Raw genomic sequence first — 25,118 nt, forward strand, 5'->3', positions numbered from 1 at the left:
ACCAGATTTAAACTCAACTCCCTGATCCCAGGTGATTAGGTTCCTAGTATCTACATTGCTAGGTTATAGATATAGGAATCAGAAGTGTAGAAATCTCAAGTTATACTGATAGTAGAGCGTTTAGTTACCCAACGTATATGATTAAGGTGTGTGGATTTGAAATTATGGGCCCAGGTGAGTATTAGTAAAAAATTCCTAGCTGGGTGACCTGCGCGCTCTATCAAGGGTGCCTTTAAGATTTAGACCAGGGACCATTGTATTAAGACAGCATGGGGATAAGGAGGACTCTGGACAGACAGATAACGACAATTAGAAATATTGTAAGTCTGGCTGAAAAAAGAATGGCAGAACAGGGGCGGAGTGAGGAAGGTCTGATGGACCTGAGGAAGAGCTACTTGGAGCTAAAAGACAAGTCGGGTCCAATGTTGTATGGATGGATGTTCATCAGACATCAATTGGTACCCTCAAAACCACAGGCTAGGAGGTGGTTAATACCCAAAAGGGATTAAATACTAGCTTTGCAGAATACCACATGGAATTATACAAGGTATCCAAACAGATTGAGACAACACATGTACAAACCTACCTTCAAACAGTGGAGTACAGATGAGATACATTGCTTACGACATACATGGCACTTAATAAAACTCAAGGGATCAATGGTTTACCCCTAGAATGTTATAACACTTACAAAGGACTGATAGCTCAGTAGCTACTAGAGGTGTTTAAGGAGGACCAGGAGGTAGGATGCTTACCTGAATACATGAGGGATGCACTGATAGTGATTCTACCTAAACAAGCCCATGATCCTTTGGATGTAAACTCATATAGACCATTGTCACTCCTAAATTTAGATTACAAAACACCGGGTAAGGTGTTGGAGACTAGACTGCTCCCAGCAATGGAAGGGATAATACATCAGGAGTTAAACTGGGTCATCCTTTGGAAGAAACACCATCCTAAATATGAACAGACTCATAAATCTAATGAATGTGGCAGAGAGAGATGGGTTGACTATCGTTGGAAATCGAATAAGCTTTCGATACATTAGGTTGGCAATACTTGATGAGAGTGCTGGACAGGACCCTAAGAATTTTGGGGGCCCTGGGCCACCATATTTTGTGGGCCTCTGTTTGGAACTGCTTTCAATCTATGATACAATTTCAGCTCTTTCACGCCCTCTTTGGCCGGGTCACTGACATTGCACAGGCACACTGCTTTAAATTCTAAATGAGTTTCCATCTAATATTCAAGGATATTGATGTGTTTTTTTAATATTGTAACACAGCCTCAGCTCATTAATAATAGTGCAAATAAACTCTGACACTCTCCCATTTCTTATATGTGAGGTCCTACTGTGCTCTTAAAGAAACGTTTTTAAGGATTGTGCCTGAAACATACACACAATGTTTCTCTGCAAAAGTGTGTAAAAGACACTTACACATCACCCACATAAACATTAAATGAAAGGAAACTGTATTTTTAACAATCTGTTTAAGAATTATTCAAGCTCATTAAGTCAAGTTTCTGCAGAACAAACTTGACTCTGTTATGGGTCCCCTGAAAGGTTGGGACACTGGGCTACAGCCCCCTTTGCCCATGCCTTAAAATGTCTCTGGTGCTGGAAACAATAGGACTTGGGCCGGGGTTCATTGGCTGAGTGAGATTATTGTACACTGTACAGTCAGCAAGATTATGCATGGGCAGGGTAAGTCCAATTCTATGTAAGAAGGGGCACCAGACAAAGATTCACATTATCCACAAATATTATTGCACTTGCCATGGAGCCCCTGACGTGCCTGTTAAGGGGGCGTGCCCCTGAATGGGGCATTATGGTAGGAAGGCAGTAGCTTATGATATCCTTATAAGCAGATGATGCGCTCACTTACTAGCAGGACCCTATTGCCTCTGATGGAAAATGTTGAGAATAAAAATGAATGGGTACAAGTCCTGTCTGTTCACTTTGCAACAGACAGAGGAACCCATGGTGCAAAGAGCGTGGAATAAACAGCTTTAGAAAAATGGACACTTTCAAATCATTGAGAGTCCAAGTTTATTAAAGAGAACAAGATTTGATTAGCGGAGATATGGGACGGGCTATAGCAAGGGCACGACAATCGTTGCCATTTTGAAGGGTACTACCACTATGGCCAATGGAAAGAATAGCAATAACGAAGGTTTTGTTGCTGCCACAAGTGCTTTATTATTTTTCTGCCCTTCCTGTGTACCTGGGCAAGCCTTTCTTCTCTGACGTGCATAGTTTAGTATACTGTCTGATTTGATATGGAGAACTGGCACGAAGAGGATCGCACTGGCAAAGGTTCAGCGCCCCTTGATGGTAGGAGGACTGGGAGTGTCTTCTTACAAATTATACTATAATGCAGCGCAATTGCAGTAACCAGTGAAATAGCTGGGGCAATATTCTAGTATTGAGAGGTCAGACTTACTATTGGAATTGGGAGGGATCAGATCGTAGACTTGTTGCTAAATCCAAGGTGAGGAGTGAAAATCCAAAGCAAACCAGCTAAGTTAGCAAAGAAGTGCTGGGATAAATATGCTGTCTAGAAAGGAAGAGTGCACCATACAGACCACACTTACCGCTACAGGAACTACCAGAAATGCGAGAACTTACAGGCACATTCACCAAGAAAGGATGGACCGATAACGGGGTGATTCATATGGGGGATTTGAATACACGTCTTATTCATATTCCCCGAGTTAAGTGATACATATAGGATCCCAGTGGGACTGTTTTTTACATAGAATACCATAATATATCAAGTACAACTGAGCTGGAGACAGGTACATTCAGAGCCGGCAACTTCAAGGCCATTACTGTGCATCCTAACGAAAGGACATGGTAGGAAAGCGAGCACCACGTTATATGTTACGTTACTGGCACAAAAGAAGTCGACATTGGATGTAAACATTAGTGGGATCAAGACATATGTGTGAATATTCCAGATAAAAAATGTGGTAGGTCACAAGAATATGTGTAAAAGTATTATGTACCACAGGTTTAAACTTACCCAATTTAACTACTTACACCAGACCCACTATACACCCCGGCTTATACATCACATGTATGTGAGGCATCCTCTAACTGCCCTAGATCTCAACAGCAGGATGCCAGCTTTTCCCACATGAGCTTTACACCAACACCTCTTTGCCTACTGGGGTTGATGACATGGTCAAAAGTTGACAAGGACTTGTGTATTTTGTTGATTTGGCACTGACATTATTCAAGTGCAGGATAGCCCAGTCCTGGAGACTTTCAATTTGAATCACCACGCCGTTTCTCTTGAAATGCGCCAAACCACAGCTCTTAACAGCCACACGGTATTCGTATTGTTTTCCTTCTCTGTTTGCTAGTGTTTGTTTCCTTTTTACCATTCTATTTTGTTTTACTTTCTTTTTCGTTCAATTTACTGAATCACACATAAGTGAGACATGCACCCTGTCAATGCGTCCCTGTTGTGAAACCAAGTGAAAAGACCGCCTAATCACGACTGAATGTTGACAGAGCAGACTGCTATGTTTTCACTTTTTTTTGCATTTTTTAAATTAAAACCTGTATTTCTCCATTAACAATAACCACGATACAAATTACATGTTGACAACACGTTGGTGCATTGGCGTGTAAGAGTACATGGGTGAAATAGCCATACTCAATCTTCCATTGTTCCCTCATCCCTCCTTCCATCTTCCCCCACAGTCTCAGAATCCAATTCATCAAGCATACTGAACCACAGTTCTAGGTCTTCCTGTAGCTTTGGGTCGGTCCTGACCATTTTCATCCGTATCTCCTCTGCTATTGCCCATGCCTGTAGATCTCTCCTCCAAGTTTCTAGGGTGGGGCTCTGTGCTGTCCTCCAGTGTTTAGCTACCCAGCGTTAATCCAACACTAACCTCAAGGACGCAAATGTATATGCTATCGGCAGTTACGGAGGGTTAGGAATTAAATTGAGAAATCAGTGGCGCAGTGACATCTCTATTAGTATATCGGTTAATTCTGCCAGTGCAAACACCACGGCTTGCCAATACACCCCCTCCATGCCAAGTTGGATGAACTACACCTCACCCTCCCCACATTTGGGACATGTGGATGGCCTGTCCAGACATTCTGTAGAGCCGCGTGGGTGGCATGTGGGTGCGATGTAGGATATAGAAGTGAGTCTACTAAAATTGGTCATCATCTGGCATCCAGCTCTAAGTCCCTCAGCCGTTGGACCGGAAGGTCTGCCCGGGCGCCATCAGCCTTTAAAGCCTTGCGCACGTTGGGAGATCGCATGCAGGGCACTGCCAAGTTCAATAATTGCAACCATAACTTCTGAGAACCTAGAGGCGGTGGGAACTCCGGCCAAATTTCGTGCACAGTCTTGGACAGTTTAGCATATTGCAGGAACTGATCAGGGCTCACCCCAAATGGAGTCTGAGCCTCTTTGAAGGAGATTAATATGTCTGAGGGATATAAGTGTCCCGATGTCAAGCAACCACCCTCTTCCCACCTGGCAACACTCAAAGCATCATTAATCAACCGAAAAGGCTGCAGCCACCAGATGACCAGAGTTTTGGAAAGGGGTCCTTCGAAGAACTCTGTACATCGTTGTCTCCCACGTCATAGCCACATGCTTTATCACGAAGGGACAATGAAACAGCACCCTTCTAACCCTTATCAATGTAACCGGGAGTTGCTCCACCTCCTAGAAACCACTCAAGAAACATTTCTCCCAATTTTTCTCCAAATTTTCTTCCGCTGAGCACAATGCGACTGCGTCCTGGAGCTGGGATTCAATATAATATCATTCTAAATCAGGAAGTCCCAGCCCACCCTCCAGTCTGTCCATTTTGAGAACAGGCAGTCCCACTCTACTCCTCTTACCCACCAAGAACAACGAGGTCAAGAGAGAGTACAACTCCTTGAAGGTGGATCTAGGAATGCAGCTCAGTTTATTCTGTAGGTGGTACAATCAATGGGGTAGGAACACCATTTTCAGAAAGGGGGGAGTGTATTCCAGAATGTGATAGCACCCAAAGTCCCTCTATCACTCTGCTTAAGTTATGTGTGAGTTTAGTGGGATCTAGCACAATTTGTTCACCTAGGTATCTGAAATAATTGCTTTCCCACCGCAGACCCACATCCGCTAAACCATCTCGACACAGACGTTTTCAGGCATGAGCAAAGTGGGCTCTGGCCCAGGGCTCCAGTCTTTAAGGGGGCCCCCTTATGGTGCAGAGAGTATTGCCCTGCTGACCTTGAATAATTCTTAATCAGATTGTTTTAAATACAGTTTTTCTTTAATTCATTTTAAAGTGATTGTGAGAGTCTATTACAGACATTTTGTAGAGAAATCTTTTATGAAACATCTGTAAAAAAAGTTTGTTTTAGATCAAATCAGGACCTCCCATATTAGAAATGAGAGGGTGCTGCAGAAAATATTTACAGTAACATTAGTGAACTCCTGCTGTGTTACAGTATTGCCACTATCCATGAATACTAGCTGTAAACATATTTAGAATCTGGACGATTGAGCCTGTGCACTGTCAGTGACCTGGCCAAGGAGGGCATGAAAGAGTTGAAACTGGATTAAGAACTCAAATCAGTTCCGAACAGGGGCCCTCAAAATAAGTTTGGTCCAGGGTCCCCAAAATCTGTAAGATGTCCCTGCATCTCTAGGATTTCTCACCAGTCTGCCCAGGGAAATCTCACTGTCTTGTCCCAATTAATCTGTAAGCCAAAGGTTGCCCCAAAGTGTTCCAGCAAATGAACAGGATCTGCAGGGAGATCTAGGGATATCTTAGACAGGCAAGCGAGGGTCTGCATACATAGAAACTATATGCATGACATAACCCATCTTAACGCCCCAGCTGCGCAGTATTTAGTGGGGGCGAATTGCTAACGGCTCCAGAGCCAGATTGAACAGGAGTGGGGACAGGGGGCAACCCTTCTGGGTAACTCTCTCGATCATCCACCGAGCAGACAACTCCACCCATCCACACCCTGGCTACTGGTTTGGTATATAGGAGCTTTACAGAATCCCGGAAATGCGGTCCGAAGCCCATTGCCTGTAGTACCTGAGCATATACGACCATGTGACAGTGTCAAAGCTTTTCGAATGTTAAGCACTATCAGAGCACCCTCCATGTCTGTGTCCCTCTTTGAGAGTAGAATGTATGTTAATTACCGAAGGTTAATTGCAGTGCTACGACTAGGGATTTGTGGTGTTTCCCTGCTGATCCGCCACCGAAGTCTCCCTGACTTGTCTCCCGCCCCATGGAGTAACTGCCTATATTGCCGAAGAGTGAGCCTGTCCAAATCATCCCACACCTCCTGTAGAGTTTTCTCAGCATCAAGCAGTTCAGAGCAATGGGCAGCACCAGAGCTTGTCAGCTTTTGTAGCCACAACACCTGCTCTTCCCGCTGTATTAAATCAAGTTTAAGTTGGTGTCTGACACCAACCACCTTGCCCAGGCATTCACCTCTTAACATGATTTTTAGAGCTTCCCATTCATTGGCTCTGGTGGCAGTAGAGCCCCAGTTATTATCTAAGTATGTGGTTATCGCTTCTGCAATTTCAGCTCGGAAGATCTGATTGCGTCCTGTGAGTCGCCAAGTAACAAGAATATTCCTGAGTGTTTGGGTCCAGCTTGTGCCAAATATCGACAAAGTTCTGTCTATCCATCCTTTCCCCTAGCGCTTGTGTCATATTAGGGTTAGCTAAGGTGCACAGTGGAAACCTATCAAGGGTCCCGTCTACCTTGCAGTTGTGATGGTACATCCAAATAAGGCACTAGTAATTCCATTATGGACAGGAAAAAGGTCTGATTATCAGTGTTTGGGGCATAAATGTTAAGGAGGGGACCTCCTGAGCCATCCATATACAGATATATATCCCTAGTGTAGGAGGAGTAGGTAGAGGAGTAAAGCTGGCCCGCCACTTCCTACAGAGCTTTTCCACCTCAGCAGCAATAAGGTGCATTTCCTGCAGGAATGCGACATGTATGGACTGTCGTTTGAGATAGTAGTGTATCCTATACCTCTTCGAAGGGGTTTTAAAGCCATTGACGTTCCACATCACAAACCTAAAACTGCATGTCATGTCTAGCCATCTCTACTAAAAGATCGACATAGCAGTGGGGAAATTCTATCTTGTGACCTTCCACCCCATCCTCGTGGTGGGTCTCAGCAACTTGCAAGAAGGAGAAAAAAGCCACTGTACTGATTTATGAAATGCAAACAGTACATTGGACATTTTAATGTCATCTCTCTCACCAACCCCTGGGTAAACATCTTGTAATAGGCAGGTAGGTTTTCCCATATGTATCCAACACTGGTCCTAATCTACCCAAGCAATTTGATAATGAAAGAGAAAAATGCAAATTCAGTGGTCTGCAGAAGTCCAACACAAACTGCAAATTAACTCGAAAGCAGTCTTATGGGTAATAGTCTCATTACGGGAGGGTCCGACTCACCCAGGGCGCCTACCAAGCAGAGAGTCCGGCCGGGCAAAACCCAAAGGCAAGTGTCACTCCCAGTAGTCCTAGAAGAGAACAGACAAGCGAAGAATAGAGAAAGAAGAAGAGGAATATAAAAAAGAAAGACAAACGGGCGGGAGTAAAGCATGAGTCCACCTACAGTTGAAGAATACCTTCTTCCTGCCTTCCATACATATACGAGGTGATATTCCATATTCAGGCAAGCTACTGGAAGTGCCCCTAAATCTCGCCCCCCAGCAGAACAATTTGAGGAAACATACAGATAGTCCAGAGTTAACTAGGCATCCAGTGATCCCCCTGCATCCCGCAAAGTGGATGGAGCAGCAACCACCCGAGGCTCCAGTTCTTGTGTCAGACCATTCCAATCAGTGTTCTCCTCTCCAGCAGCATAACCAGTCCCCTGCGTCTCTGGGGGCGCGAGCCCCAGCATGCCATCCTCTTGCACTCTGATCCTCTGCGTGATAGGCTCCCCATTGCTGGGTCGACGTGAACCACGCCTGGGTACCCCACCTTGCTCTCGCCTTTTAAATGGTCATGATCCAGTTGGAGCACCACCCCCGAGATCCCCCATATCAAGAAATTTCCATACCTCCTCAGGGTCCACAAAAAAGTGTGAGCACCCACCATGTATCACCTGCAGTTTGGCCAGGAACAATAGCATGTATTGCAATCCCATAGTCTTTAGCTTCAATTTCACTGCTTAAAATTATTGTTCTCATTTTTTGTACTTTCTGCGTATAGCCAAAAAAAATTGAATCACATGCTTTTCAAACTTCACATCTTCCAATTGGCGAATTTGCTTCAGTACAATATCCCTGTCGTTAAAATTCTGGATTTTGGCTATGAGCACCCATGGTGGTTCCCTCGGCGGGGGTGTCGGCGCTACAGCCCTGTGGGTGCTTTCCACAACAAAAACTCCAGAGAAGCCCAGGGGGTTTAGGGCCTCCTTTATCCACTTTTCCAGAAGCCTTTCCCGTACCACATCTTCCACTTTTTCCCCCTGAATCTTAAAATTGTTCCTGCGTGCACCCCCTTCAGCATCTTCAACCATGGCTTTGTGATGATGTGCTAACTCTGCAAGGGAACGAGCCTTGGACTAAAGTTCAACCACTTGGGTCTGGAGGGCCCCAACGGTCTTCTCCATGGCCAAAGATCTGTCATTCACCTCACGCAGGTCCGCGCTCAGAAGGCTAACCTCAATTGGAACTGTATCAATTTCCTTTTCCAGAAGCAAATGTGACTTCTCAATTGGCACTAGTATCTGTGTGCCTCAGGTGTCCATCTCTGGCCTTATATTTGCTCTCCATGTGTATCTTGTCCTGGTCCCCAACGGGCTTCCCGTATTTTGCACCATTTTCGGGAAAAGCCTAGAGTTCTCTCTTTCGCCATGGGGAAGGGCTAGGAAGGGTGTGCGTGACAGCACCACTGGTCAACTACGCAGCAGTTTTTTGTTTTTTTTTAACTATCTTTTTATTGTTTAAAGCAAAAAAATAAACAGACATATCTGGTGCCATACATACATCCAACAATGACAGGGTGAATTGGTACAAAAACAGGATAGTCGTGGAACAGCAAAAATATTCGAAAGGCTCGCACGATTAAGCGCAAAATAACATAGCATCGGTACAACCGGTTAACAGTTCAGTTGCGAATCCTTAAAACCTTCCCACCCATAAAATCAAAACAGCAGGAGAATCATGGCGACCAGGTACTAGAAGTTAAGGATCAACATCAGGATATATCGGCAATATTACGAGTAAAGGAAAGACCGAGAAAAAATTGAAAAAGAAGAAGAAAACCATATGGGCGATAACAGAAAGAAAACAATAAACCCATCCCCCCACCCTGCACCCCTGCAAACGGCTATCGCCTAACCCCCAGTAGCAGTGTGCCTGTCGCCCCAACTAACTAGGTACTAAAAGAAGAAATCTACCGAAGTAGAGAAGAGAAGTGGAGGAGGGCATAGTTGTACAGGCTCCCGGTCGCCCATCCCCCCGCCAGAACCAAGGACCCCCCGGTTGAAATCAAGAAATCAATCGGACAACAAATATGTGTCTTAACAAGGGAGTCTGCAAACACCGCCCAGCCGTACTATAGCATTAGTTCAGCAAATCCCGTGCCCATCGATACTTGAGTCAAACCCAATCTTTCGATCTCATCCTTGCCCCTTCCGATCAGACACATGAGTCTCCACCACAGTCCGAGTGCGAAGAAACTATAATAGGACTCAATGCAAAACAAAGTAGTAGAACGAAAGTGCAGTGAACATCGTCAGGTCCAAAGACTCCATTCCCCGTTACGAACTCCCAGCGTTGATTTGTCCGCCATCTTAGTGGCTCCGATACATGGGGAAGTGAAGCAGTGCCATTCCAATTACAGTTCTTATCAGAAGTTTCTGGAGTGGGAATATCAATTAGTGCTTCCATGGTCGGCAACGATCGTAGGTTTAACAATCCATTGGTGGCCTTTAAATTGCGTTCGTCTTCCAAAACACTGGTCAAAGGCTCCGATACCTCACCCAGTGGGGGGGTCTACTTCCTTCATCTGAGTGGTTATATTGGGTGTCTCGGTTGTCGCTGTGTCTTGTAAAGGAGTAGGGTCCGGTCCAATTCGTAACATCTCAACCAGGCGTTCCATCGTCGCTTGAATGCGGTCTTCAACGTATACCTGAAGTGACCCAATGGAGCCAACACCGTTCGCAGCGAATGGCCACTCGCTGTCTGTTCAGCCACTCTTCGATCGGTGTCGATCATGATCGCTTCCCCCCGCGGCTCGATCTCTCAGAGGGGAACGGGCAGATAGGAAATGGTCGACTGAAGAGGGAGACTTATGTATTGTTCCGATGGTATCCTAGGGCTGCCACCGCAAGCAGAGAACCAAACCCAGTGAACACCAGCGGGCCGGTTAACGGGTCACCGGGCAGGGCCCCCGTCCACAACTGCTAGCGTTAGGCTGTCACCCCTCCTCCGACCTTCACCAAGGCAGCCCGCCGTCGGCACATCAATTCGAAAAACCGGAAGAAAAATGTTCCTTTGTCCACACCGGTGGACCGGACCCAATCACACCACCACAGCCGATGTTGATGAACTGAAACCCGGATGGGCCAGTACTCGAGACCCCGGCTTCTGGGCAGATCTAGGCTGCACACTTCCACTCGACATATCTTCGTCAGCCGAGCAAGTAGAGATCTCGGGATAGCGCCATTAATCTCACTGCAGGTTCATATACATTGTGGCGGGCGCAAAGAAAGGATAATTGGCAGGATATTCCGGCGGGAGGCTGAGGTCGGCGGAGCCGGGAGCTTACGTGGCTCCTCCCCACGCAGCAGTTTTAATATCTATATTTCTATCCAGCAGTTTTATTATCTATAACCTGTCCTCCGTGTATCTGCCGGGAAAACCCATTCTCTAAGGCACCTCTGCCTCCAACTCAGGCCTGTGCTCTCCCCCAGCACTCCCAATCCAGGGGGGAGTGTCCCGCAGGTCACCGAACTCCGGAATATCGCCAATTCCAGGACAATTCAGTCTCCTAGCCAGCCTACTGGGGGCGGGGCGCTCTGGCTGTGGGCTACAGGCAGAGAGCCTCAGAGGAAGGACACTTTAAAGGGCTGTAATATGCTAACCTACTGCAGTGGCGGATAGTGACATTTCAAAGTGGTGAGCATAAGTTAAGGAAATGGGTGCCCCTCCCCCCTTATTGTTTGCGTGGCTTGATTGCCCAAGGCAATTCCTAAACTCACCCTTGAATCCTGAAAGTCACTGCAAGGATGTGGAGAGTGTAGATGAAGTGTCAACTTCAGGGTCTGACTACATCCCTAGGCTGCTGACACCTCTACACGTTTCCCATCGCTAAAATGGATTACCTGAACAGAGGCCTACCTAAACGTGGAGCCTCTGACCAAATATATGCACCAATGTGAAATAGTAAACTCATAAGTGCACATTCCACTTTCAGCTGCGTACACAGAAAAACACTGTTTTACCACACATGTGAATGTTTGTTAGAGGAGCTCTTAAAAAATGCTCCAACATCTCAATAAATATCCCTAAGGACAGTTGAACCATCATAATAAATAGCCAGGACCAACACTGACACAATGGGCTCGTGAAGAACTGCAGTAGACACCCCACCAGTGACTTTTTACCACAATTACTTTAAAAGACCATGAACCAAAGCAGGCAAGGGAGGGTTTGATGTCACCCACCTGGCTGGCTAATTACCTAATTCGGACAAGCTCTCCATTAGCGCTCTTCTAGTAGGCATTCTATTGTCTTGTCAGCCATATGTAGCGCCTCCATTACTAAACCATGTTGTCCCCAAGTCCCTCTTCATTGCAGCAGCGAACACACATTTAAAGCAAAGGACCTCTTTAAAATAATCTTGTCTCCCATCTTTTTTCTTTTTACGGAGTTTTATATAGCACAAACCTGACCTGAAGGTATCGGGTATCTGAGCGCTTAACACAAGCACTACTTGCGTTGCATGACACATTAATTTTTGTTAGGCACAGAGAGATTAAGTGATTTGCCCAGAATCACAGGATGTTGCGCATCCTTGCCGAGACTCGAACCCGGTTCCCCAGATTTGAGGTTGACCGCCCTAGCTGTTAGGCCAACTCCTCTCCCCTTTTGAGGTTGACAGCCCTAGCCGTTAGGCCAACTCCTCTCCCATGTACATACTGGCCCAATCTCTGCGTCCTATCAGCTGTGTTTCATTCACATTATTTAGACCATTTTACTCACATCGTTACCGTTTTGGTGAATTGATTTTGAGCAAACGGATATTCAGTGACCAAGCGTGAGGGCTATTTTATTGGTTTAATAAATCAGCAGTGGAAAGCATGAGCGGCACGAGTTGTGCTTCCTTTTCAAGTTCTGCATTGACAAACACCGATGACCCAAAGAGACGAAAAGCGCAGACTCCTTTTTCTGCACCATTATGGAAGTTATCGAAGTTAAATAAAAAAGTGAGTACCAACTGCTTCGGAGACTATATGTAAAATGTCTGTGATTTTATAGATAGACACTTCAGCGGAGGTCAAACTAGTAATTCAATATCAAATATACACATTTATGTGTCAGCCACCCATTGACTTGCCGCAGAGGTACGTTGTGTGCAGAAGCAGTACTGTGGGCGTTTTCGGGGTTGGGGGTCAGTGTTAAAGTGACACAGGTGCGTAAGAATAGGAATTGGCAAGCATAGCCGCAATTGTTAAGATGTAGTTTCCCTTAAATTGATGCAGACTTTTGAAGTGAAAAGATGTCTTTGATCTACTCTAGAATTATGGTTTGTGGAATATTCTCGTACGATGGTGCTGCTGATTTTCGATGCAAAGACAGACTCTTCAATGTTTTATTAAACTCAAAAATAGTGTCTCAAGGGAACTTGAACCCGAAGTGGTGTGTGATCGAGGCCCTGGTGTGGTGTCGGTCCTGAGGGCTACCTTCACGAGCACATGGCAGCGTGCACTGTGACTGCCAGTGGACAAGGGGATTTGCAGTGCAGCTCAGCCCGGGTGTGTGAGTGAGTTAAGTGGTGAGTGATAGTGTGTATTGGGGGCCCTACAGAACAGAGTGAGCCTGCTCTCTTCCTCTTATCAGGGATTGATTGCAAACACTATCAAATGCATGCTTGCGACAATGAGAGTTAACAAAGTATAATTGTTATTTTATGTACTATTTACAGCTCCACAGAATGTGTTTAATATGCGCCTTACCTGACAGCAGTTGTAGACGCTGTACACTGCCACTGAGAGGAACTTGCAGGGCCTTCAGTCTCCGCTCGAGAGCTTAAAGAATAATGGTGGCATGAACTGGATCTTGAACAAACTAACCAATCCTGGAGCTTCTGTAAGAGAAGCACCAAGATTGGTTTGAGCAGGTTAACCCAGCTCTCCTTTGCAGACTGAGAGCCTATACCTGCCATCCACGGGGCTATTTGAAACAGCTTGGATTCGCGTGGGCTTAATTGCGCATGTTGGGCTGGCTGTCAAAGGACATACGGCCAATCCGACATGCGCACACTGCACTTTAGGCTTTAGTTGTCCTTGATTCCCTGCTGCCAATCATCACAAGAATTGTCCCTGCCCTCTCTGGCTCACACTCCCGGAGAACAGCACATGCACAGCATAGCACTTTATGATAAAATGGTAAACACCATTTTATTCATTTACATTTGCTGCTGTGCTCTCAGCAGGCGGGCGGCGCTCCTACGCCCTCAGGGGGAAACGGCCCCTGATTTACTGTACAGAGCATTACCCAGGCATACCTTGGTTTAGGAAGGATCTTTGTTCCTGTAATTGCTTGTATACAAAAACCACACAAATCAGAGACTTAACCCAAGGTAAACTCCATGGGATATGGAAAAGAGTTGTACTTGTTGGTTCACAATTACAGCAGTGAAAGAACATACAGAGGTTTAAGCAAAGACTTGAGAGGGGTACAGTATTTTTCCATGTTTTACTTTTGAATGAGACAGTTGCTAGATGAAATAAAAAAAGAAAAGTTAGTCGAACGGCACCATTTCATAATTTCTTAAAATCATTTGCTGCACAGCAGATATCCCTCAAACTAAAATATTGCTGGATGCCATTTCACTGTGTGACCCAAGGTGAATCTGACATGGAGCACCTCACAGTCACCTGTTTAAAATGGCGGGCCCATTTGTTGGACCCAGGGGTTACTCGGGGGTCAGTGTTCAGAGGTTCTCCCCTCGAAAGAAGCTCTTTGTACTCACCTGTGAAAGCACTGACATCACCTCTCAACTTCGACTGCTTGTGATCCATAGAGTGGGAGACCTCATCTTCTTTGACGATGAATGAGAGGACTTGTGAGATATCGTCATCATCTATACGTAAAAAAAAACACCACCAGTAACTGTAGATCTCTGGCTTACACTACCTATTTTACAACCATTTGCAATGTAAAGGAAACGTATACATTCATTAGTTAAACCGAGACTTCTTACAACAGTCAATGAAAAAAAAAGTCTTCATCAAACCTCAGGACCACAAATTCTTTGCTATTTCCTTTTTTTTTTAATCCATAGCTGTTGTGCCACGAGGATGCTCCAAAGAGACAACCACAAGGCATTTCACAGGGGCTAATTGAAGACTACTCAACCTGCTCTCATGTGCTGCTGTCTCTTCTTTGTATTAACGGATTGTGTTCTTAGATAGGCCCGAAACGTGCAGAAATAGTGCCTTGGGCTAGGGCAGCAATGTATGAGCACATAGGCTGCACATCTGTAAGAGACTGAGCAGGGTGCATTAAAGGTAAGCAGGTCATCAGTGTACGTGAAAGCAGTCTGTGCTCCTATAGAGGCTCTCTAAAATGCAGCAGTAGGTATCTTGTGCCAGGTCAACAGGTTGTATACAGGAGAAAGTTCATTAGTGAAATGTCAGCAATGTGTGTGGACCCAAGAGCTGTGTTCCTGAGTGGCACCCACAGCATTTGGTTCACGGTGATTGTCCCAGGTCAATAGTCACTGTTGGCACGAGAGCTGTGTTCCTGTGTGTAGCGAGTGCATGTGGTGGTGAGCCCCTTGTACCCGGTCAGACGCGTGTTTTAGCACGTGTGTGGCATTCCTGGAATGGAGGTCATTGATCAATTACCAAAGGTAACCTAATTGCATTAACAAGTTGTTGCGCTATGCAAATGTTTTAACTGGAGATGTTAAGAGACATTGAAATGGAAAAGGGTACGTGGCGGGTGGGGTTGCAGTGTATTTAGGCGGGGTCTTGCTTTTAATGTATGCCTTGCTGTCCTTTCTGGTCTTTTCAGAACTCCAGTGTGCAAGTGACCAATCTCTACGAAAGCAGACGCACAAAAGATCGCATGTCTGTTATTTTCAGATTTGTTAAGTGGGCTAATAGTGAAGGGGTGTTAGTTTCTTTACTGTGAAATAGTCCTTCTACTTCCTCCCATTGACACTCATCCCTGCTTTAATACTCTCTCCTAAATGCCCCACATGCACCACAGTCATTCATTCAATTACTCAATCGCTCACTCTTACAACCACTCAAAACCACTTTAAAAGGTTCCTGTGCTGCCACCTACCAGGATGCCAGCAAACTGCCCTCGCCCACACACAGTACAGCATACTGCACAGCACAGCTTTCCTTACACTCACTCACCCACTCTTCCCTAGCAGTGCGAGACCCTGGAATCCTAGAGCCAAACAGACAATAGGCTATGCCCTGCTTACTCCCACGTGCCTTGAATGGAAGCCCAACCCCCCCCATTTGGCCGGCTCTCGCTGGGCCAAGAATACAGGAGCTGCACTAGAGCAGTCACCTAGACTCAATGGGATGAGACCAAACACTCTGGTAGTGTGTCCCAGTCTGCTTTACCCCTTGTGAATGCCAAGTGAGGTCTTTCTCCATCCTCAGGAGCCCTCTTGATCGAACCTTGATACATCTGCCCTCCACCAAGTCAAAGCATCCAGATAATTGGTGGGAGTGAACCACTGACTCAGCTCCACCTGCAACCATCTACCTCTGCAGCCCTCCCCCACCCCACAGCAATTGTGTTCACTAGAGAGAGTTATGGTGTGAGTGTGGACCTGAATATTTACAACAAGGGGTGGTGAGGGACAGAGTCTCTGAATTAAGCAGAAAGCTCTCACCCAGTCAAGAGATCAGGGCTAGATCCAACACCGTTTTTTAGCTCACTGCACCATCCCAGTTTCAGAACCTGGCTGTATGCAAATTAGTCTGTTCCTGTCCCAGTGCATGATGGGAACAGGGCAAACCAAACTACAAAAGCCAATTCTTACACTGGGAAGGAAACAAGCTCCCGGGGACCGGTTTCTGGCATTACAGTCGTCTTCGGCCCGGTTTGCTTGAATCCTGATGGTGCAATGAGCAAGGGTCTCACATCTGAGAATACCCTTCCACGCTTAGGGTGGACAAAAATATTTACAACAAGGGGTGGTGAGGGACAGAGTCTCTGAATTAAGCAGAAAGCTCTCACCCAGTCAAGAGATCAGGGCTAGATCCAACACCGTTTTTTAGCTCACTGCACCATCCCAGTTTCAGAACCTGGCTGTATGCAAATTAGTCTGTTCCTGTCCCAGTGCATGATGGGAACAGGGCAAACCAAACTACAAAAGCCAATTCTTACACTGGGAAGGAAACAAGCTCCCGGGGACCGGTTTCTGGCATTACAGCCGTCTTCGGCCCGGTTTGCTTGAATCCTGATGGTGCAATGAGCAAGGGTCTCACATCTGAGTATACCCTTCCACGCTTATGGTGGACAATATGATTCAGAAAAGGGGGTGGTGATGAACAGAGTGTCTGAATTAAGCAGACCACTCTTACCCAGTCCAAAGATCAGGGCTTGATCCATCACCGTTTTTTAGCTCACTGCACCATCAGGATTCAAGCAAGCCGGGCCGAAGACGGCTGAAATGCCAGAAACCGGTCCCCGGTAGCTTGTCTCCTTTCTGGTGAAGAATTGGCTTGGTAGTTTAGTCTGCCCTGTTCCCATGATGCACTGGGCCAGGGACAGACTGATTTGCATATAGCCAGGTTCTGAGCTGGGATGGTGCAGTGAGATAAATAACGGTGATGGATCAAGCCCTGATCTTTGGACTGGGTAAGAGTGGTCTGCTTAATTCAGACACTCTGTTCATCACCACCCCCGTTTCTGAATCGTTTTTGGCCACTATAGGTGTGGCAGGGTATACTCAGACATGAGTCCCTTTCTCACTGCACCATCAGGATTCAAGCAAGCCGGGCCGAAGACGGCTGAAATGCCAGAAACCGGTCCCCGGTAGCTTGTCTCCTTTCTGGTGAAGAATTGGCTTGGTAGTTTAGTCTGCCCTGTTCCCATGATGCACTGGGCCAGGGACAGACTGATTTGCATATAGCCAGGTTCTGAGCTGGGATGGTGCAGTGAGATAAATAACGGTGATGGATCAAGCCCTGATCTTTGGACTGGGTAAGAGTGGTCTGCTTAATTCAGACACTCTGTTCATCACCACCCCCGTTTCTGAATCGTGAGTGTGGACCTGGCCAAAGTGGGACAGGAGTCTCTTCCGAGCATTGTATCTTTCTTAAAAACTACCTTTGATATTTTCCCACTGCCAGGTTCAGTTTCTACAATCAAACAGACTGACAGTCAAGTACCCTGTCCATTGTACAGACGGACAGACACACACACCTTGATTCTGTTGCTGTCTGCTTCTCTTACTCGGTCTTTCTCTACCGATAGCTTTCTCTTGGTGAACAACAATATAATATCTGTAGGCAGGGGAACCCAGAGGTTAAAAAGTGCTTCTGTGTCACACATAGTTTAACGGATGAAAGCAGAACGTGTATGTGTAGGTTGGACTTGCATGCCGGGTTTTGTTGCCTTCAGTACACTATGGTCTAAACGCGAGCCACCAATGTAGTGAGTTTCACTTGTTCATCTTTTATTATCTTGAGTGTAACCATAGGTCTGCTGTAGGATGTGCTTATACTTGTGGCTGTGAAGACTGCATCGTCTCCTAGTGCTTTTTGCTTGTACTTTTCCCCTACAGAACAACCAGGGCCAACCTCTCACCCTCAGAAAGCTACACCCAGCATCACTAATGTATAAAAGCACCACTGGTTTTAGAGAACAATTTTTTCCCTGACTCATCATCGTACAAACCAAAAATGTCACAGCACCACAAGCAATACCCTGTAGACAGCTACTATGATATGCAGCACACATTTACGATAACCCATATTTGGGGTTTTATAGGACATCCAACCGCCTTCTTCACCAACAATAACACCATCCACGGTGTTTCAATATCACCTTGAAATGATCATACTCTGACAACACACACTAGACACTCTCACCATTATTGGAATTTTACGGATCATAGACCAGCAGTTGTCAAAGTGTTGACATATCAAAGGCACTGGCATGCATCATACCACCATACACCAAAGGAACACGAAGCTCAAACAAACACAAACATAACACACTTACAGGCCGAAGAACAACACAAAACAACGACCCAGGTGATGATGCACATATTCAAAGGGCTATACTCTGGTCCAGCAAAGGACAGCAGATCTCCCCAGTTGAGAGAGAAACACAATATCTTACAGCATACCCAATAGAGTGAACTCATTTTACTTTGTCAACAACTCACAAAAATCATTTCAAACATAACACTGTAAAACATTCATTAAAAACACAAGCAAGCACCAACAAAACAGCATGCAATATGAACCAATGGTTCCCCCAGTCCAAATCTGGCTTTCTCAGATCTACAAGAAAGGACACCTAGTTAGAGATCAGGCACCAACGCCCGGTACTGTTTTGGTCTCTAAATTCTTCATACTCGTTCATTCCTTAGCATCATCTGATCTCTCTTAAGCGCCAGCGAATTGCCTACATGACCTCTGACCCAGGATATGACATTTAAGCAAGTTAAAGAAGAATGGACTTTCCTTCTGGTCTTGCATGACTCTCCTGCCTTAGCAAGCATGACTGTAGGAAGGAAGGATTAGACGTGGTCTTTAAACTTTTTAATGCCGTGACCCCCCCTCGCCCCCCCCCCCCGACCCCCGTGGGGCAAAAAATCATTGGGCCCCCACTCAGGATTTTCATAATTATTTTAATAGACTGGAAATGTTTAAATATGTCTATACATATATAAACACTGCAGTTATGTTGTTATTGTTATTGTTATTTGTATAGCGCCAATTCACCTGCAGGTCTCAGGGCGCTTTGACCACAAAAAAACACAACAACCGAGTTAGCCGAAAGGGAGTGGAGGAACTGGGCAGGACTATGCTGGGCTGAGCGTTGCTCTGAATAGAATTGTTTTTAGGGCTTTCCTGAAACGGAGTAAATTGCCATCCTTACGGAGGGCCTCAGGCAAATCGTTCCAGAGCTTAGGTAGTAGGACGGAGAAGGATCTCCCGCCCTTTGTGGCCAGTCTGAACCGGGGACATACCAGCAATTGGGCGTCGGAGGACCTGAGACTTCTTTCAGGTCTGTAAATCTCTAGCCGTTCCTTGATATACGCCGGGGCTTGTCCATAAATGGATTTGTGGGCTATACAGAGACTTTTGAAGACTGACCTTTGCCCAACTGGCAGCCAATGAAGGCTCCGTAGTAACAGGGAGGCATGTGCTCTTCTTGGGAGTTTGAAGATGAGTCTGGCCGCGTCATTTAAGACCACCTGCAGTCTGTTGATTAGAGTTTTAGGTAGGCCCAGGTAGAGCGCATTTCCGTAATCAAGCCTCGCTAGTATGGTGGCAGAAACTACCGTGCGAAGCATTGACTGGGAGAGGAGTGGAACTAATTTGCGCAGCTGTCTTATGAGGCCAGTGCAGGTTCCAACCACAGTGGAGATCTGGCTGACCATTGAGAGGGCGCTGTCTATCTTAATACCTAGACTTTTGACCGCGTCAGCTGGCTTAGGGGTCGGGCCCAATTCCTGAGGCCAGTACAGGTCACTCCAGGGCGAGCAATTTGATGAAACTATCAGCACCTCGGTTTTTTCGGGGTTTATTCTTAGGAGGTTCGTGGACATCCAATGGACTGTGTACCTAAGCACCTCCTGTGCATGTAGCTGAGCCTGTATAGTGTTGTCTATGCTCAACAGCAGCTGTGTATCGTCGGCATAGTTGAACACACGGCAGCCCACCTCAGCTAGTGTATTTATCAGAGGTTGAAGATATAGGTTGAACAGGAGTGGGGACAGTGCTGAGCCCTGAGGGACTCCACATGTCAGGTCTCCCACTTCTGATATCCTGTCTCCCAGCTGAATCCTCTGTGTTCTCCCGGTTAGAAAAGATTCCAACCATCGGTAAGCTGAGTCCCGGACCCCAAAACCGGACAACCTGTCCAAAAGTAGGGTGTGGCTGACAGTATCGAAGTTCTGACAGTTCTGTTACTGTGTTAAAAATGCAATCTAATACATTGCCAAACATACTATTCTGGTCAGGCAGGACTTACTAATACGTACAAGTATCCACTTAGTGACTATTAGAAGTGGGGGTGGGGGCTTTGAAGAATATTTGGAGTCCCTTCTCTTTTGCCACCTTCTCCTGGCTAGGATATAAATAGCAAAAGGTTAGTGGTGGCCCATCAAGGTTTAAGAGATTTATACAGCGCGTACCTGCCCAAGGGCTTCCCAGCACTGGGAGTCAGATATGATACAGAAACTAGAGGGGAGTTTAGTAGTACTGATGGAAAAGCAAAGTTTTAATCTTTTTTAGAAAATTGATTCTGCTTGAGTCCACTCATTTTTATCATCTGAAAACAAAGCACTGCTATCAGTGCAATGCTTCTTTTGGCCAGAGCCTGGCGCCCCCCATCACTTGAGCCCCCCCTAGGGGGGGGGGGGCAGCCCCCCAGTTTGAAGACCTCTGGTGTAGAGGGTGCAAAGCATCAGCAAGTGGATGGAGAGGGAGAAGAAGAGTGTGAAGTAGGTTAGATGGGGGTGGGTGACAGAAGTGGGGAGGAAGGAGACATAAATGGGGTAGTGAGGTCAAAGGGGAAGACCAGGGAAATGAAGCAGGGGCAAAGAAATGACGCAACAGGGGGTGAGGGGAGAAAGGAACGAAGCACTGAGGTTTGTCAGCCTGCTCGAGGCATGTGACAGGAGGAGCAGCGCAGCGATAGGACAATGAAGTTGGGCAGTTTAGTAAGTGAGTGGGGCAGTTTCTGGAAAGGCAGTAAAGCAAGTCCTCAGGGCAATGGTTACTGGAGAAGAGGGCATGGTGTGGTAGGAAGGAAGGAAACAGGCAGTGATTGGAGGAGAGTGTGGTGCAGGGCATTCGTTATCTGTGCATGATTAGGCTAGGGAAAGTGTGGAGTTTATTATTATTATTATTGCATTTATTGAGCGCACAGCTACCCGGAGGTTTCCCGGCGCTTGCCTTGGGAACCCATCCTGGCGTTTCCCTGTGAGATAGCCCCTACAGGGCATCCCCAAGGTGAAAGCCAGGCATCCCGCCGCAGGGGGGCCGTTGTGGAGATTAAGCAAGCTTAATGCCCAGAGTTGCAGAGTGAGAACCCATGATTAGAGCAGGCACCGAAGCGAGAATTATCGAGTCCGTGGACATTTGAGCTCAAGACCCTGCCGCGTCGGGGATTGAACCCTGGTCCCGGGTCTGACCTCAGCTTCTGGGTCTGCCTGCTCTACACCGTGAGCCACACTTCTCCACAGTTTAGCAGAGTTTAGCAGTAAAGCAGAGGGAATTGACCCTGAGTAGCTTCCACTGTGCCGTGTGCTTCCTATTATGTGCAAATTGCGTTTGGGTGAAAGACTTGTTCAAAAAACATAGGTCACATCAGCTCACCTGTTGGGCTAACAATGCTTCCCCTTGACTCCGAGTCTGGATAGTCGACAAAATAGGAATCTTCCTCTTCTTTGATTTTGAATGAAGGGACGGATGTGTTCACTGCTTTTTCTGCAGTTAAAAGATGAATTAAAGTGTCAGTGTCTTGGGCACAGAGGTAAATAAACAAGGCAAGAGTAATTGTTAAAGTTTTGCAATCAATTCATCAGGTAAGATTAGGAGAGGACAAGTACTAAGTCAATTGATGAAGGCACACCCCTGAAAGAATCTAATGGAATGGAGTAAAAAAAGATTGCAAAATACCTAGGGCCAGGGTACTAAGCATTTTAACAGTTGCAAATGCTCCAATTCAGATTTGCGACCTTTAAACAGCTTTTTGTTATGTATTAATCCCACTTTAGGAGCCAGAAAGTTTTTTTTTCTGGATCCCAGAATGGAATTCTGAATGGATACTGGTAAGAAGAGCGTGTAGTAGGCGAGTCCTCCAAATACCAAATCAATAACTTATGTATCCATGATGTTTTGGGACCAAAAACTGGTATAAAAATATTGATATTTTACCAACACCTAAAAAGAGGTAGGAATGAATTTGAAAACGGCAAGGTGTCTCCTGGGACACCTTCTAATTTGTGAATGTAAACACAAAGTTTGTTGAAGAGTTAGCAATGGCCAAAGGGACCACTGCCAACACCTACACAAACAAACAAAAAAAAAAACTTTTCTTTTTAAACGCAGACCCATTTCATTTAAGGGAAACAGGCTGCATTTGAAACAAAGTTTGCTCCATTAAACAGCAATCAATGACATGGTAGTTTGCCCAACCACAGCAAAACACCATCCCTCTGATGGCCTCCAACCGCAGTGAGTTACAATTAGCAAGCTACCTCCTTAATATTCATAAGGTCGCTCAGATTACGATCTACTACAATTTTGAATTTTAAGAACCAAACTATTAGTACATCGGTTAGTTCTCCAAATTCTGTACTGTCTGCAAAGATACTGGTCACAAATTGCGGCCAGTATTTTGGAGCAGGAAATAGTACATCTGCCCCCTAGTTTGGAAGTACACACAGGAAAACAAAAGCTCTCAAGTTACTCGGGGACGGGTGTGAGTAGTTTATTAAAGCTTAGTTTTCTCTTTTGCATTCTGGCGATTGTCATTTTTCACATTTTAAATTCAGGGCGACAGTTGCCAAGAAACAAAACAGGGCAGGATTGGTTATTCACATCAGACATGGAACCGCGTAAAATTTTCTGGAGAAACTTGGATGAATTTTTACAAATATAGCATCAATGGTATGGCACACACATCAACCAACCAACACCAGAGACACAGCTATCACTCTCAGAGCCCCAATAGCAGACAACACTCAAATATGAACTACATTTACTGTCAAAGCAAGCCTGTCCAAAAGAGAAATATGAAGGCAAAGCAATATAACACAGGCCAGAAGAGCACCCAGCACCGACTTGGGCGTCACTGGCACTGACAACAGGTTGAGCAGGCGTCTTTTTTTCCATATTTAAATGTTTGTTTATTTGTTTGTATGTGTTTGAATTGTATTTATGTCAACCCGCCATTTTTGTGGGTCACCAACTACCACGGTTTTCAGACCTACCAACTCACACTGACCTGCTGTGACCCACACAATATCAGCTCCTTTGCCAAAGCTACCCAATGGAGAGCCGATATCATAAGGGTGAGGGGAGCATTACTTTTTTTACTTTCAAAAAGAAAATCCCGTTCCAGGTTTTTCTTTTTGAAAAGAAGAAAAGAATACAGTTTGTCCTTACAACCAGGGCTTTAAGTGGGCCAGGTCTCACGGGGTCTGAGCACCGGCAGTTTTTTAAAGGGGGCCTCGAAACCGGTCTCTATTGGGCTCTGTTTTGTGCCCTGGCATGGGCGGTCTGTGTTTTTTCAAGCGTTATAGGTGAAGGGAAATCCTTTAAAGAGAGTCATTTTCTCTCTGGATTTTTCTGCTCTGTTTGAAACTCTGGAGCAGTAGCCTTGTTGTGGTGTCACCAGGGTTTTAAGTGGAAGGTTTTTCAGTATTATATTCAAGTCACTGTTGCTGCTTATTTATCTTATGCAACTTACAACCACTGACAAAGCCAATAGTCCTGACTTGTTGTAGGTATGATGTTACTTGTTGTGTCATATATCTGGATGCAATGACAGAAACAGCAAAATACCAGTCCGGCGGCACACTATGCTAAGCACACATTTTTAGCTTATGTGTTTTTAAGCCACGCCCTCAATTACATTGGCCACGACCCCTTGAGAGGCCCCCAGTTTTTTCATCCCACTTACAGCCCTGCTTACGCAGCTCCATGGCAAACAGTAAAATGCATTGACAGGAGCCTCTGTGACGCTGGTTCCTGAAAATGTCTTTAGAAACGACCACCAGGCAGGTGTTTTTAAATTTTTTTTATTTATGTGCGACTGCGCGTCATATCACATTGTACAGATAAACATTTCCATCAGTGTACAGTCTTTTCTTTTTACTCCCACAACAAATAACTTCAGACTTAAAAAACCAATTGCTATATCTTGTTACTTTTAAGACTCTTAAAAGTATCAAACGATCATAAGCTGTAGAACAGAATACTCCATTCACCTCGCCAGGCAGGTGGTTATTTATAAATCTAGCAGGTAGAATAGTCTCGGTCTTGTGGAATAAAGTCCTCCACCAGGCCAAGAAAGAATGAAAATCATGGGTCGCACTCCGACTCCACCCACCAGCACGATGACTAAACACAATATGGCTCCCTTGAGCTTTGGGCCGACGGGCTCTTGGACGACGCACCTGAGTGACAGTTCTGGCATCGAGGCCTTTGACTGTTGTGTGGCGGCCTTCTCTTCCACCCCTAACGATCTTTCTCTACTGATGAGGGAAGTTATACCGAAACCCGAGACAAGTCTCGGGCGATATCCTAAAACCCGGGACATGTATCGGGTCTAGAGATTCATCAGTCCTACAAGTACCGACTTGCACCCACCTGGGTGATCCACTAAAGAACTACAAGTACCAGAGTCCCGAGGGGCGATCCGGAGGAGGGGCTAGCGGTGTGCACTCCATTGATGACTAAGGCCAAGAAAGAATACTCCATTCACCAGAAAATAAATTGGGTCCTTTATTAGCTGAAAACCTATACTAAGAGTGGGATTTCAACTTGTATACAACCCCTCTAAGGACATAGGTGGCAGCCTCAGAAGATTTATTTACTTTTTTTTTGGGAAGGGAGAATGAAGGAAGAAGCTAGGTGTGACTCTTAATTAGTGTTCGGTACACAGCTGCGCCCCTCCATGGGGCCTCTACAACTG

General features: G+C 45.7%; 1 protein-coding gene across 1 annotated transcript in view; it reads right to left on the reverse strand.

Annotated features, from left to right (window-relative positions):
• LOC147750558 (uncharacterized) overlaps positions 1–25,118 on the reverse strand; it is a 169,357-nt gene that overhangs the window by 40,928 nt on the left and 103,311 nt on the right. Inside the window, exons 5-6 of the mRNA XM_086966893.1 lie at positions 21,794–21,904; positions 14,233–14,343 (exon numbers count right to left, since the gene is read on the reverse strand). Coding sequence (XP_086823019.1) covers positions 14,233–14,343; positions 21,794–21,904 — 222 coding nt within the window. The remainder of the gene's footprint in view (positions 1–14,232; positions 14,344–21,793; positions 21,905–25,118) is intronic.

Source organism: Lissotriton vulgaris, chromosome 1_1, assembly GCF_964263255.1.
Source record: "Lissotriton vulgaris chromosome 1_1, aLisVul1.2, whole genome shotgun sequence".
Taxonomy (NCBI): Eukaryota; Metazoa; Chordata; class Amphibia; order Caudata; family Salamandridae; genus Lissotriton; species Lissotriton vulgaris.